At 43.2% G+C, this 15,405-nt stretch overlaps 1 protein-coding gene across 1 annotated transcript in view; it reads left to right on the plus strand.

Annotated features, from left to right (window-relative positions):
* Window positions 1-15,405, plus strand: part of RYR2 (ryanodine receptor 2) — a 545,602-nt gene that overhangs the window by 484,693 nt on the left and 45,504 nt on the right. The window contains exons 87-92 of the mRNA XM_084828209.1: window positions 361-489; window positions 1,880-1,984; window positions 7,205-7,286; window positions 11,467-12,770; window positions 13,142-13,209; window positions 13,760-13,907. Coding sequence (XP_084684335.1) covers window positions 361-489; window positions 1,880-1,984; window positions 7,205-7,286; window positions 11,467-12,770; window positions 13,142-13,209; window positions 13,760-13,907 — 1,836 coding nt within the window. The remainder of the gene's footprint in view (window positions 1-360; window positions 490-1,879; window positions 1,985-7,204; window positions 7,287-11,466; window positions 12,771-13,141; window positions 13,210-13,759; window positions 13,908-15,405) is intronic.

Genomic DNA, 15,405 nt, shown 5'->3' on the forward strand with positions numbered 1-15,405 from the left:
AGAATGAGGAACATCTTGTGTAATTCCCCTATCCATACTGGTGGGATCCATTGCAATTTTCTCATCATCAAAAAAGTCTAATGGAGATCATCTGGTCTCCTCAAAATTAGAGCCATTTGCGAATACCAGCTAGTTATCCTCCTTTCCCTCTCCCCATTCCTGCTTTCCTGCAACAAGTACATTTGGATCTGCTTGAAATTTCCATTGCTGACAGGAACTCTGGGTAGTGTAATTTTTAATGATGTTAGTCTGTCTCAGGGTAGCCCACTTAATTTTCTTTATTTGATTTACCAAATGCCAATTTATGAGGATGAGTTGTGAATCCATGTGCTTTGTGTATATTTCTTCCCCCATTTTCAGGAATCAATTAGTGATTTCTATTGGTATTATTCTGGAAAGGATGTTATTGATGAACAAGGACAACGTAATTTCTCTAAAGCAATTCAAGTTGCAAAGCAGGTCTTCAATACTCTTACAGAATATATTCAGGTAAACTTAAGAAATTGTAGTATGTTTAGTAAAAACAACAACACAGTTTTTGAGTATGAGAATTGTGGTTGTGGCGTGGAATCCATTTTCCATGCCGCATCGTTAACCTCTGAATCATTAACTTCTGAAACCATCTGTGATGCCCCTGCTTACATAAACAAGCCTGCAACCAAAGTTGCCCTTGCCTTGTCACACACCAGTCTTCCCCAACTTGGTGCCCTCCAGATGTTTTGGACTACAACCCCCAGGATTCCTGACTATTGGCCATGCTGGCTGAGGCTGATGGGAAGTGAACTCAATAACATCTGGAGGACACCAGGTTGGGGAGTCTGATCTAGTCTATGCAGTCAATTAACACATGGAGGGGAGCAGGATTGAGTGTGCTAGCCCCACCCCAACCTCCACATGTTGAGCAGAATATTAGCATAGGTTCTACACACATACAGTGGTTGTACACACATGCTTGTGTACACACACACAGGGCTAATTCTCACATTCTGCCCAATGCATGGAGGTTAAGATTCAGGACCAGTGGGCACATGCAAGGAGGGAGCAAGGCCAATGACCATGATTCGATTCACCTCGATATGTTGATTGAATATGTGGACCAGGATATGAGAAGAAGGCTAGTATCATTATAATAGATGAAAGATCTTGGACAGAAAAAAAGCTTCATTGAAAAGCTTCATCATGTGTTCTTCCTAATTTACACTGACTTAAGTAACATTTGTTTAGGTAATATAGCTGCCTTTTAGGACTATTTCACAGCTTTTAAAATCAAAGGATATTTTACAGTAATTAGAGGATTTTATTTTATACAAATTAAGATGGTTGTTTATAACATTCTTTAAGAATATGCAACTTTGACAAATTTACAAGTCAAAACAATTGTAATTTCTTTTGTAACCCTTAGGTCACTGGTATGGAAGAAGTTTTATTAAAAGGGTGCAACACAAATTAGAGCACGTTTCTAAGTTAATGTATTACTCCATCATAAGCATATTTTAAAGACGGTTGCTTTAATTCAGTGCTTATTTCTGGGTACAAGACCTCCACGTGCAAATGGTGCACACTGTATGCAATGCATTCTCCACTCACTGAAATGGGTAGGCAATTCTGTGTATATAAAAGGATGTCCATATGAAACTGCCCTTTCTCTTGAAGTGAATGGGAAATCTGGCTTTCATAGGTGCACGATGGGATCCTGGCTTGGGCTAAGCATGTGAACTATTAGCAACTAACAATTACTCTCAATCAGTGGAACTTGTTTCGTTTGTGTAAATGTTTATTAGCAATTCCTACTGGCAGAAGATGCTGCTTATGTTATATTTATCCAATTTTCTAACATGTCAACCCTATTCTTTTTTGGGGGCTGGGGAAATTTCTGCAGGGACCGTGTACAGGTAACCAGCAGAGTCTGGCACATAGCAGGCTATGGGATGCTGTGGTTGGTTTTCTTCATGTGTTTGCCCACATGCAGATGAAGCTCTCTCAGGTACAGAATGATTTAAAAATGCTAGGTCATTTCTATTTTAGAAGCACACTGCCTTGAAAGAACTAACTGGGGGGAAATGGGATTGTTGTAAAGATTCAGGAAGTGGCAAGCACAAGGCATGTTGCAAGGAAAGGGTAGCTTTGCTGGTGTTCATTCCTTTTCCTTTGTTTTTAAAGGACCGTTTGAGCAGTCCTCTGGGGGACCTTTAAAGAGGTTAAATAAGTGTCAACAATATAAAACCTATTGACAACAAAGGTCATGGGCAGGGAAAATGTCTTCCTTGTCACCCTGCTCAGCTACCTAGCAACTCACTCCCATTTCAAATTGTTATAGCTGGGAGAAGAATTGCTGCTTTCCCACTGACATAATATGGCAATCTGAGTGCCGGAAAAATCCTGTTTATCTTCAAGAAAAAAATAACGTTTGGGGAAAAAGCTAGATCCACTGCAGTAAAGCAATTGATTATCCTGAAAGCCCATTAAAGTTATGACCCAGCAACCAGGTGTAGTCATGATAGAAAACTCTGTGTTCTGCATCTCTTTGTGTCAGTTACCTTATCAACAAGGGCACATGACTTAAATTCATAGTGCTGTTTTATCAGAAATATGAATACGTGGTACTTGAAATAATGGAACTACTTTAGAATTGTGCACTGCCTTGAATACCGGAACTGATAGAAAGGGAGATTATTTTAATAAATAATAAAATTAATATTTTAGGGAAAACATGTTTGTTTGTTTATTTATTTATTTATTTATTTATTTCATTTCTATACCGCCCAATAGCCGAAGCTCTCTGGGCGGTTCACAAAAATTAAAACCAAACAACACACAATAAAACAATTTAAAATATTTAGAACATTAAAACCACAATATAACAATACAACCACAATAAAACCTAGCAGCAGTACAGGAGTTTAAAATACAGATTTAAAACAGCAAAGATAAAAATTTAGAAAGCTAAAATGCTAAAATGCCTGGGAAAATAAAAAGGTCTTCACCTGGCGCCAAAAGGAGTACAATGTAGGCGCCAGGCGAACCTCACTAGGGAGCTCATTCCAGAGCTGGGGTGCCACAACAGAAAAAGCCCTCCTCCTAGTAGCCACCCGCCTCACTTCCTTTGGCAGGGGCTCACGGAGAAGGGCCACTGACGGTGATCTTAAGGTCCGGGCAGGCACATATGGGAGGAGGCGATCCTTCAGGTAACCTGGCCCCAAGCCGTTAAGGGCTTTAAATGTTAACACCAGCACTTTGAATCGGGCCCGGAAATGGACTGGCAGCCAGTGCAGCTGGAAAAGTACTGGCGTAATATGAGCTCGCAGGCCAGTCCCTGTTAACAATCTTGCTGCCCTATTTTGGACCAGCTGAAGTTTCCGGACCGTTTTCGAAGGCAGCCCCACGTATAACGCATTGCAGTAATCCAGAAGAGAAGTTATCAGAGCATGGATAACTGTAGCTAGGCTATCTCTGTCCAGATAAGGGCGTAGTTGGTATACCAGCCTAAGCTGATAAAAAGTGCTCTGTGCCACTGAGTTCACCTGTGCCCCAAGTGACAGTTCTGGATCCAAGAGCACCCCCAAACTACGAACCTGATCCTTTAGGGGGAGTGCAATCCCCTCCAGAACAGGTTGAATATCACCTAGCCGGGCAGATGAACCACCCACTAACAGTACCTCCGTCTTGTCTGGATTGAGTTTTAGTTTATTAGCCCTCAACCAGTCCATTACCGTGCCCAGGCACTGGTTCAGAACAGCCACTGCCTCACCTGGTTTTGATGTAAAAGAGAGGTAGAGCTGGGTGTCATCTGCATATTGATGGCACCTCAGCCCACACCTCCGGATAACCTCCCCCAGCGGTTTCGTGTAGATGTTAAACAGCATGGGGGATAAAATAGAGCCCTGTGGAACCCCATGGCACAATTGCCATGGCACAGAGCAATAATCCCCCAGCACCACCTTCTGGAATCGGCCATCCAAGTAGGAGCAGAACCACTGTAGTGCAGTGCCTCCAACTCCCAACCCAGACAACCTATCCAGAAGCATACCATGGTCGATGGTATCGAAAGCCGCTGAGAGGTCCAGGAGAATCAACACGGTCGCACTCCCCCTGTCCCTCTCCCGGCAGAGGTCATAACACAGGGCAACCAAGGCAGTTTCCGTTCCAAAACCAGGCCTGAAGCCCGATTGAAATGGATCTAGATAATCCGTTTCATTCAAGAGTGCCTGGAGCTGTCCTACAACCACCCGCTCAAGCACCTTGCCCAGGAAGGGGATGTTGGCCACTGGCCTATAATTGTTAACATCCTCTGGGTCCAGGTTAGGGTTTTTCAGGAGTGGTGTAATTACCGGCTCTTTTAAAGCGGCAGGCACCACTCCCTCTCTCAAGGAGGAATTTACAACCTCCTGGACCCAGCCAGACAACCCCTCCTTGTTTGATTTAATAAGCCATGAAGGGCAAGGGTCAAGCACACAAGTGGTCGATCGGACTTGGCCAAGCACCTTGTCCGCATCCTCAGGCCTCAGTAACTGAAACTCATCCAATAAAACTGGACCAGACGGTGCTCTGAACGCCTCTACCAATGGAACTGCATTAATGGTGGTGTCCAATTCATGACGAATCTGAGCGACTTTATCCTCAAAGTGCCGCGCAAACTTGTCACAGCGTGCTACCGAGGGTTCCACCGTCTCTCTCCCTGGCCCAGAATGTAACAGGCCGCGAACCACTCGGAAAAGCTCCGCTGGACGACACTGAGAAGATGCAATGCTGGTGGAAAAGAACTGTCTCTTTGCCACCCTCACCGCCACAGAGTAGGCTCGATAGTGGGCTCTTACCTGTGTTTGGTCAGACTCAGCACAAGTTTTCCTCCACCTGCATTCTAGCCGTCTCCCCTCTTGCTTCATTGCCCTCAGCTCAGGTGTATACCAAGGAGCTGGCTGGGCTCTGCTCAGAGGGAGAGGGCGCTTGGGCGCAATCGTGTCAACCGCCCGAGTCATCTCTGCATTCCACAGAGCGACCTGGGCTTCGACAGGAGCACCAGCCATACCAGCAGGAAAACCCCCCAGAGCCCTCTGGAATCCATCGGAATCCATTAATCTCTGGGGGCGGACCATTTTAATAGGTCCCCCACCCTTGCAGAGGGGAAAGGCCGCCAGGAGTCTAAACCTCAGCAGGAAGTGATCTGACCATGACAAAGGGACAGATGTTAATTCCTCCACTTTCAGATCACCATCCACCTGCCTAGTCGAGAAAACCAGATCAAGCATGTGTCCTTCTATATGCATTGGGCCAATGACATGTTGGGACAGCCCCATGGTTGTCATGGCGGCCATGAAGTCCTGAGCTGCCCCGGATACAGCGGCCTCGGCATGGAAGTTGAGATCCCCCAGGACCATCATCCTGAGGGTCCTCAACACCAAGTCCGAGACCACCTCCGTCAGCTCAGGCAGGGAGTCTGATGGGCAGCGGGGTGGGCGGTACACCAACAGAATCCCTAATCTGTCCCGGGTACCCAACACAAGGTACAAACACTCAAGATCTGCACTCGAATGAGCAGGAAGCCTGGAGAGGGAGATTGAATTCCTATAGACCATGGCAACCCCCCCTCCCCGACCCTCAAGTCGGTGTTGGTGCTGCACCAAGTAGGAGGGCACAGCTGGGAGAGAATTTACATTATGTTAAAAATAAGCCTAGGGATTTTTTAAAAAACTTGAAATTTCAGTGTCCAGTGGCTTATAAAATAATTGAAAGAGAGGTACTTAAAATGAAGAGAACTGAGAAAAATATAGTCTTCACCAGTTTCATTTTATATGAAAAAACATATCTAATGCAAAACTCATGCTACTACAGCCCCAACTAATTTTAGAGTGAAATGAGGCTTGAACACATCAGTTTTAACAAATGAGAAATGAGTCCTTTATGAATCATATGATATATGCAGTTAAGCGGCATGGTGAATTTTCAGTTCTTTGGAATGTAATAACCAGAATGTGGTAGTATACAAATTTACTTACATTCAGAATTTGGAAAACAGAAAAATGAGATCTGCATAAAATATATTGGCTGGGATCCAGAAAAACATGCAACTAGTTCCATATGCCCAAGGGAGCTTTGGGCTTGGTGTGTACTAAACAGCAACCCTCCATGCCCGATAGTTTCAAAAGAAGTTTGTAATATGGCATAAGGTCTGCTGTTTAAAGATAAATAGTCAAAATTCCACTAGGTGCGTTCAAGGTGTGGACATGCTGAAAATAGCAAATGGCGTCCTAGCATTTTCTATGCAATGTGTAAGTACAAAGGTTTCTCACTGATACAAATGTGCCCCAGTGCTGCAGACATAACACTGCCTATCTCTTAATCAGAAAGTTGGAGTGAGCCATGGTCTCACACGTTCCCTTCCACTCTCTGCTCCAGTGTGAATTCCTGTTGTTTCCTTTTCAGCCTTAATCATGGTTCCATGTTTTAGCTGAACACATGCAAACCGTGTTTAATACTGATCAGCTTCATTCATATCAAGGTTCTGCAAACCTCTTTCAAACTCTGGTTCCCAATCCTGTGAGAATTGAAATGGTTGATTTCTGTTCTGAATTTTTTTAACCTAATTTGAAGTCATATTTCAAAGCTTTGCTATATTGTTGTCATGGGTGTCTTTTAATATGTGGTCAATAGTCTGCAAACTTACATATTTAATGTTTATCTGAGGCTGCAATCCTATACCCCCTTTCCTGAAAGAGTGCTCTATTGAATGCGATGGGACTTTCTTCTATGTAGACATATATAGGATTGCACTGTGAGTTTGTTTACTTAAGATATAAAGGGTAGTATCCAATACTGCCACTGTGCTCCTGCTGTTTCTGTTGCACTAGCCACCAGTGACTAGCAGGACACACCACAAGCACAACAGCAACTAGTCATTCCAATAGCAGCCCTGGAAAGGAGCTGAAACGCTCATTCCTGGAATGGGACAGGTCAGAGGAGCTCCCTTCCACAAGTTCTGTTGCCCTGCCCCATTCCGGAAATGAGTGTGTCGGCTCAGTTCCAATTGCTGCAGGATCTCCCAGCTTCCTACTGCACTAGTGTTGGGTCCCACCAGCTTGCTGGCAGGTTTGGATACTGCCCAAAGAATTCAAGCCAAGCTAGTGACTTCAAGTGTAGTTTCCTCGATATGATTATAGTGACCGTGTTAAAAAGGCACTGTCACAAATCTTATATTTTATGTTGACAGGACTCTAGCCAAATTGAATTACTGAAAGAATTAATGGATCTTCAGAAGGATATGGTGGTCATGTTGCTATCTATGTTAGAAGGTAATTTTTAAGCTTATTTTTTAAAAATACATATTTTGAAAAACGTTTTTATTGACTCAGCGATTTTTATTTATGTGATTTGTGTCTCACAGAAAATGGCATTCAAGGTGGCTTATAATCATAGGGCAGAATCCAGTGCTGCACATCTGCTAGTGAAGCTGGCTACTGATTCTGGTCCCTACGCTGCCAGTCCCGCCAATCCAGTCTTGAAGCAGCTCAGTGCTTCCAGAGGCAAGCCCCCAAATGAGTGGAAATGCTCCTTTCTGGAAGGGGGCAGTTCAGCAGAGCTCCTTTATGTGAGTTCTGCTGACCTGCCCCCTTCCAGAAATGAGCATTTCCACTTGTTTTGGCTTGCCTCCAGAAGCGCTAAATCACTGTTCTGCAAGTGGTAGGGGCCGGTTGCAGATTGGAATTGGCCGGGCTGGCCATGAACGCAAGGGCAGCGTTGGATTCTGCCCATGGATAAATAAAAATTAGTTAAAAAACAAATATATTAAAACACAATTTAAAACACAAAATAACAGAATAAAAACAGCACCCAACCCAACCAAAGGCATGTAAACCAAGGAGGGGAGGAGAGGACAGGGCCAGCCCAAGACATCCTGCTGCCTGAGGTAGGGCAGGAAATGGTGCCGCCTCCCACACACCCCTTAGTCAAGGTGCATAGTACCAAGACTGGCCAAGTTTCTTTGAGACCAGAGACAGAACATCCCACAAATGCCTCTCCCTGGGAGTAACCCAAAATCAGCCACCTCATTCTTCCTAATGGTAAGGCTCGCCCTGATGTTCTTCACTTTATTTTCAAGTGCCTGAGCTTTACTTTAATGTCTTACAGTAGAAGATTCTTCTTATTTTATAGAACAGGAATAGACCTCTGGGTGATTTGCAGTATATCACCAAGACTTTCCAACTCCCAATTGTTTAACAATACCAACAACAAAATAATTTCCCCATCTAAATTAGGCTGCTGAAATGAAGAACACTTGAGGGTACGCAGGAGAGGACTTTTGCGTGAAAGGACTGTGAGCTCAGTTCAGTTTCGTTATTGAAAAGATATTCCTAGTCTCAGAATGTGCTCAAAGGTGCCCAGTTATTTTTTTACGTCGTAGTGTCTCTTTTGTACCTGGCTCTGACTGCTGAATCTTGGGCTTCTAATAAAAACAAGGTAGATCTGACAAGCTGGGGGTCTGCCCACCCCTGTTAAAGAAGATCTTAGTGAATATTTATTTTATTCAGTAGTTCTTGTTCTTCTTGTAAAATACTAATAATTTAATGCTTTGGGCCAATTTTTCTTTAGACCTCAAAGTCTAATAGGTGTCTTTAAATATTGCTTATTTACTTTCAAAATCCTTCTTGGTCTCATCACATTTATTGCAGATCATTTGTTCAAACCTCAAGTTGAGATTCTAAAGATTGCTTACTTATCTTTCAATGTTGATGCAATATTCGCCATTATCTCCTTTGAATCTTTCCCTACAGTTTTAATATTCATGATTTACTTACAAAAAATCAACTGATCCATATTATCATGAAAATTTGTAATCTGATCATGAGTTACTTTGATTGAAATAAACACTTGTATATTAAATAAATTCCCTGTTCTGATAAATTGCACAGTTCCCACATTTGTTAGTCCCACAAACTCTGAGCGTTTGCACATAGATTTTTTGTGTAAAAAGTCACAAATGCAGTGTATTCTGGAGAGGTATAATCTATGAGATAATTGATAATTTTGGCCATGGTATCATTTGTACAAATGCTCCATTTTGGGCAATAATTATGTTACTTATCAGGTTGTGTGTAAGTTCAGGGTTAATAAATAACTCCCCTGCCCAATAATTATGAGCTCTCCTTATGTCTGGAAACAGAAATAAACCTTTGGCAAACTACAGACTGATTAGAATTCATTAGCAAAACGAAGTTTAGCTTGTTACGAAAATGGGAAACACCAGCTGAGAACCATGATGAAGAGATTTCAGAGAAGGACAACAAAGGATTAACTAATATAGAAAAGGCTCAGAGCCTTTTCACACCAAGAGAGTTCTGTGGATCTGTGCTCTGAACACTAGCTGCTAAAATTGTTTTAAACCCTGCAAGGTGTGTAGAGAAGTGGGAGAGGAAGATTACATTAACCACACATTAGCAAAGATGTCCTCTTGAGCTACGGATATTATAGCACACAAAGCATGCAGATGGAGCAAGAAAAGGTGAAAATGGCTGCCGCCGCCACCGCCGCCTCCTCCTCCTCCTCACGCCACCGGCTCCTCCTCCTCCACCCCATCCTTCATTTCCTTCTCCTGAAGACAGAGCGATGTGTTGAAACCTGGCTAGGACCACAGCTGACATTTTTTCCCTCTTGGATTGAAGCAGCCACAGCACTTCAGTGCAAGAGGGAAAAAAGCCAGTCACCGCCCTAGCTGGGAGTGCCGGCCCTGGAGTGGCTGTTGGACAACTGGCTCTCCTGAACTAAAGCTGCTGCTGCTGCTGGTGCAGCTGCTGGTAGTGCTGCTGGGTGAGTGGAGGGGGCCCATGACCATGACCAGCCACTCTTCCCAGTCCACTGCCTGCGCGCTTTGCCTCACTCTGCCTAATGGGAGGGCTGGTCCTGGGAGAGGGTGAAACCACCCCTCCTTGCCTAGCTGCAATCCCAGTAAAGATTAGCCTCCACTCACCCCACCAGCTGCTATTTGCATTTTTAAAAATGTGCAAGTTAAATACAAAAAACACATTTAACGCCACATCTAGTTTTGCCCAGACAGCATGCAACCTGCCAATTTAGCATTATAGGAAGTCTGTCCAAAAGCACAATTTTAAAAGTTCAGTTATCCACTGCACTGGATCCACTGGAAGCCCCTCACTTATACAGGAGGCCCCAGAACTGGGGACCTCACCTATGCCAGCTTTGGGTTGGTGTGGGAAATGTCCCTCCTGTTGGTTCAATGGGAGGAAGATTAAAAGAAAAAAAAGCTCTGTTGGTAAACAGAAAGAAAAATACTCCCTCCCCCACTTCCGGGCCCCGGCCTTGGCCAGTGATAGCTGGCAGAGCTTTGGAACTCGCAGATTGCCTGCCATGAAATCCTATGCCCCCCCCCCCGCAAGTTAGGATTGCTCTGTAAATGTCTCTGCACATGTTATCAACCCTTGTATATCCAAATACAATTTTTCAGAGCCTTTCTACATTTTATAAGGGGAGGGGTATTCATTATCCCCATTCCATTTTTTAGATGTATCCTGTTTTCCTTCCACTAACTGGAGTTATTCCAGAAAGTCTTTGTTTTACAGATTGTCAGTGTGCACTTCATTGTCTTAGTGATTTCCCATGAACACAAGTTACAATAACTGGAATAGAAAATCTCTTCCTCTGCACATCCTGTTCTGTCCCGTAACTGGTACTAAGGCAAGGCAACAGCTGCATTCGCTATTTAGCTGTCTCTGAGTTTATCTCTAAGTCACATATGGGTAACTCTTGGAAGCCTTGAGTGCAGCCCGCCAAGTGCCAAAGCCACTCCCACCAAATCCTCCCCTGTAGCTAAACTTCCCCCTGTAAATCACAGAAGAGTTGTTTGGAGGGCTAGCCAGAGCACAGTTGATGGCACACGGGGATGCATGTCCCCACATGTGTTCCTTCTTTTCCAGATTGCACTCCCATCAGCAAGAGCCCAATTAAGCTGGGGAGGCCGGGGAGCTGGAAGGGAGAAGCACATCCTCAATGTGTGTGTGCGTGTTTCAATGTGAGAGGGTGCAAGGGAGATGCCAATCCTGGCCATGCACACTGGCACGTGACCCCTGCCTGCCTGTGCACCCACTGCCACATGTAGCTGTTTGAGGGGAAAAGGTTGTCCATCCCTGCTCTAATTGAAGACTAGAGATAATACAATAGAGGGCAATTGGAATAAATGCTACAGAAATATTACGTATAAACTATCTTTTAGACTTGTACATAGAAGTATGAGATACTTCAGGTCTGCTTTTTTTTGTCCTTCCAACTGAAATTTTGTTCTGTCCTCTTATTACCTAACACCAGAATGTCTAATTCTAAATGCTGATCTGTGCAATTCTATGTTGTTGTTCTGTAGTGCCTGGCTTTCTTTACAAGGCACACCACATCTCTGCTTCTTACTTAATCAGTTAAGGAAGTAAATACTTTAATAAAATTGTCAATGCACTTTTCCACATTTAGGTAATGTTGTGAACGGAACAATTGGCAAGCAGATGGTTGACATGCTAGTTGAATCTTCCAACAATGTAGAAATGATTTTAAAGTTTTTTGATATGTTTCTAAAACTGAAGGATTTAACTTTTTCGGATGCATTTAAAGAATATGATCCTGATGGTAAGGGTATCATTTCAAAAAGAGATTTCCACAAAGCAATGGAGAGCCATAAGCACTACACCCAATCTGAAACAGAGTTTCTGCTCTCATGCGCTGAAACCGATGAGAATGAGACTCTCGACTATGAGGAATTTGTGAAACGGTTTCATGAGCCAGCCAAAGACATTGGCTTCAATGTTGCAGTTCTCCTGACAAACCTGTCTGAGCACATGCCTCATGATACTCGATTGCAGACTTTCCTGGAACTGGCAGACAGTGTTCTGAACTATTTTCAGCCCTTCTTAGGCCGCATAGAAATAATGGGCAGTGCAAAACGCATTGAACGAGTTTATTTTGAGATAAGTGAATCAAGTCGGACACAGTGGGAAAAACCTCAAGTTAAGGAGTCAAAGAGACAGTTTATCTTTGATGTAGTAAATGAAGGTGGGGAAAAGGAAAAAATGGAACTTTTTGTTAATTTCTGTGAGGATACCATCTTTGAAATGCAGTTGGCTGCTCAGATCTCTGAATCGGATTTGAATGAGAGGTCTACAAATAAAGAAGAAAATGAGCATGAGAAGCCTGAGGAACAGGATCCTAGAATTGGCTTCTTCTCTCTAGTAACTGTCAAATCAGCTTTAGCAGCTCTCAGGTATAACATTTTGACCTTCATGAAAATGCTAAGCATGAAAAGTATAAAGAAGCAGATGAAGAAGATGAAAAAAATGACAATGAAAGACATGATAATGGCTTTATTTTCCTCCTACTGGAGCATTTTAATGAGCTTGATGCATTTTATAGCAAGCGTCTTCCGAGGATTCTTTCAAATCATGTACAGCTTGCTGCTTGGAGGAAGCCTGGTTGAAGGGGCTAAGAAAATCAAGGTGGCTGAACTATTAGCAAACATGCCTGACCCCACTCAAGATGAGGTGCGTGGTGAAGGGGAAGATATGGAAAGGAAGCCAACGGAAGCTGCCTTGCCTGCAGAAGATCTAACGGATCTCAAAGCTTTGTCAGAAGATAGTGACCTACTCTCAGACATATTTGGCTTGGATTTAAAAAGAGAGGGAGGACAATATAAACTAATCCCACATAATCCAAATGCAGGCCTTAGTGATTTGTTGAGTAGTCCTTCTTTACTCCCTTTACCTGAAGTGCAAGAAAAAATACAGGTACATGATATAATTTGTATATCTACATTGTTTAAATCTGATATTCACACTTTTTGGACCTGTTTCTAGGTATTTTAAACAAGTACTTCATGCTTGTAATCACATACAGATGAAATCTTTAGTTATCCTAAGGGAAGAGGGTTAGAGTCCCTAGTGTACTTTGTTTAAAATTGGTTTGAGTTTTAAAATGAAAGTACTCCTTGCAAGTGAAAATGTGATGCCTCATTTTCAGCTCAGCATGAATGTTACTAGGTGGGTTGTTTTTTTTTTAAGTATTCAGGGCTGTGGCACTTTTTTTTTTTTTTAATGACTTGAAAGCAGCACATTGTCATAATGGTTTCCTCCTTCTTGGATATACTTATTCATTCAAGGACCAGAAAGCAAATGAAGATGAAAAGGATGAGAAAGAAGAAACTAAATTTGAACCCGAAAAAGCAGAGTATGTATCAATACTTACACTATTTGTGAATTGACTTATCAAGATGGTATTATTATTTGGAAGTAAAATCCACTGGAATCAATGGGAGTTTATTTCAAATAAATGTTTTAGGGCTAGAATATAAATGAAGAATTTTATGTAGCAACAGCTAAATTCTATAGAATACTGCAGAGTGATTATTTTAGCAATCATTGTTATAAAGTGCTTTACATCTCTTGTCCATCTATGTGTATTAATTGATTTATTAATGTCCTTTCCCTTTTTAACACACTTAGTGTAAGATCCTATGCAAGTTTAGACAGAAAAAAGTCCTACAACTCCCAGCATCCTCCAGACATTATGTGTTTGGCTAGCTCTTATCCATTTCCTAACTGCCCTTTCCAGCTCTGATCATTCCTCTTACATAAGTATTAGAAAAAGGCCCTACTATTCTGTAAAGATCCCCTGAAACATGGGAATGGCTCAGAGTGCTTCTTTTCCCACTTAGAAATTATACAGGAATTGGTAGAGAATGATTCACAGTATGCTTTGGGGTAATTTGTGTTTTCAGAGGAGAAGATGGAGAAAAGGAGGAGAAAACAAAAGAGGATAAAGAAAAACAGAAACAAAGACAGCATCACAAACATAGGCACGGTGAACCAGAAACGCAGGAATCAGCCTTCTGGAAGAAAATTATTGCATACCAACAGAAACTTCTTGTAAGATCTCTCTTCAGTGGAATAAGTAATCTGCAGGCTAATATAGCATATATATCATGAGTTGGATCCAGTGTTTGCTCTTGTCAGTGGCAGCCATTCCCTGAGTGCAGTTTCCCTGCTGGTGGGGAAAGACAGTGGGCCAGTTTGCATGACACAAAGGTGGTTAATAAGCCACAGTGGCTTGTAAACCACCCTGTGTGTGCCGGTCATGTGTCAGCCCAGTTTACATAATTACCCTCACCAGTAGGGATGGGCGAACTCACCCTATCCTGCGCTGCTAACTGGACCCCTGCCAGCCGCCCAAGCCTACTCACTGCATGCAGTGAGCCTCTGGGCGGTCTGTGGGTGCTCGGCGAGCAGCCACCCACTCCCTCAGCAAACTGCCACTTTGCATAAAAATGGAAGCTTGGCCTTTTTCTTAAATAACCATTTATGCAATTGGTGGATGTAAAGGGGCAATTTACGCAACATTCCAGGCATAAATAGACCATTTACGACTGTAATGTTGCATAAGTGTCCCCTTTACAGCCGCCCTTTGCATAAATAGTTATTAATGAAAAAGGCCAAGCCGCCATTTTTACATAAAATAGCATCTTGGCAAGGGAGTGGGCAGTTATGCACTTGCCCAGCTTGACGTGTGCTGAGTCGGGCAAGCACAGGGTCCGTGGATTGGCATCCAGGGGGCTGAGCAGGCAAGAAATTGCCACGCTTCAAGCCCCAACCAGATACCCATGCCATCCCTCCTCACTGGGCATGGCTTCTCATGTCATCTGAATCCAGTGAGGCTGGCTTGTTGGGGTGATTACAAACCACCCAAAACTCATGGCCTGTTGTAGAGTTGTGGGGTGGTTTGTTATCCACCCCAGCGAGCCACCCTTTCTGGGTTCAGACAACATGAGGAGCTGCAGTGGGGTGTGTGAATTGGCAACCAGGTTCCCCCAGGCCCTACAACCCACTGTGGCTTAAATTCCCCCCTCCCCTTACAGTCCCTCATGCCATTTCTCACACTGTTCTGGATGGTCCCCCAATTCTCCAGAGCAGTTTCTGGGGTGACATAGGAAACTGCAGGGGGAGGGGGGAATTAGTGAAAAATCACCTCCACATTCGTTCGTTCCACCAGGAGAAATGTGTGGATGGAAGGAACCCTTCTGTCCATTGGAGGCAAGTTTTGGATCCAGCCTTAAGATTTTGCAATAAAGGCCTGAAGAAGATGGCTGAACATGAGAAAGTTGTGGCTTATAAACTCCCCTGTTGGGCTGCCATTCCATAGGGATAGACAAATCTGGGAGTTTCACTTTCTCCCACATTAAGTTTTTTTAAAAAATGCAGATATGCATACATTTGCTCTTATGTACAATGGTGCTGTGCATGGCTGATATACCCAAGGTTGTAGGCGTAAATGGGCCATTTATGCCTATAACCTTGCATATATCGGCCATTCACAGTGCCTTTTTGTATAAGAGCAAATGTGTGGATATCTACTGTTGCCATTTGTGTG

The sequence above is a fragment of the Heloderma suspectum genome, chromosome 1 (genome assembly GCF_057233095.1).
Source record: "Heloderma suspectum isolate Gila_16-S chromosome 1, 16-S_ref, whole genome shotgun sequence".
NCBI lineage: Eukaryota > Metazoa > Chordata > Lepidosauria > Squamata > Helodermatidae > Heloderma > Heloderma suspectum.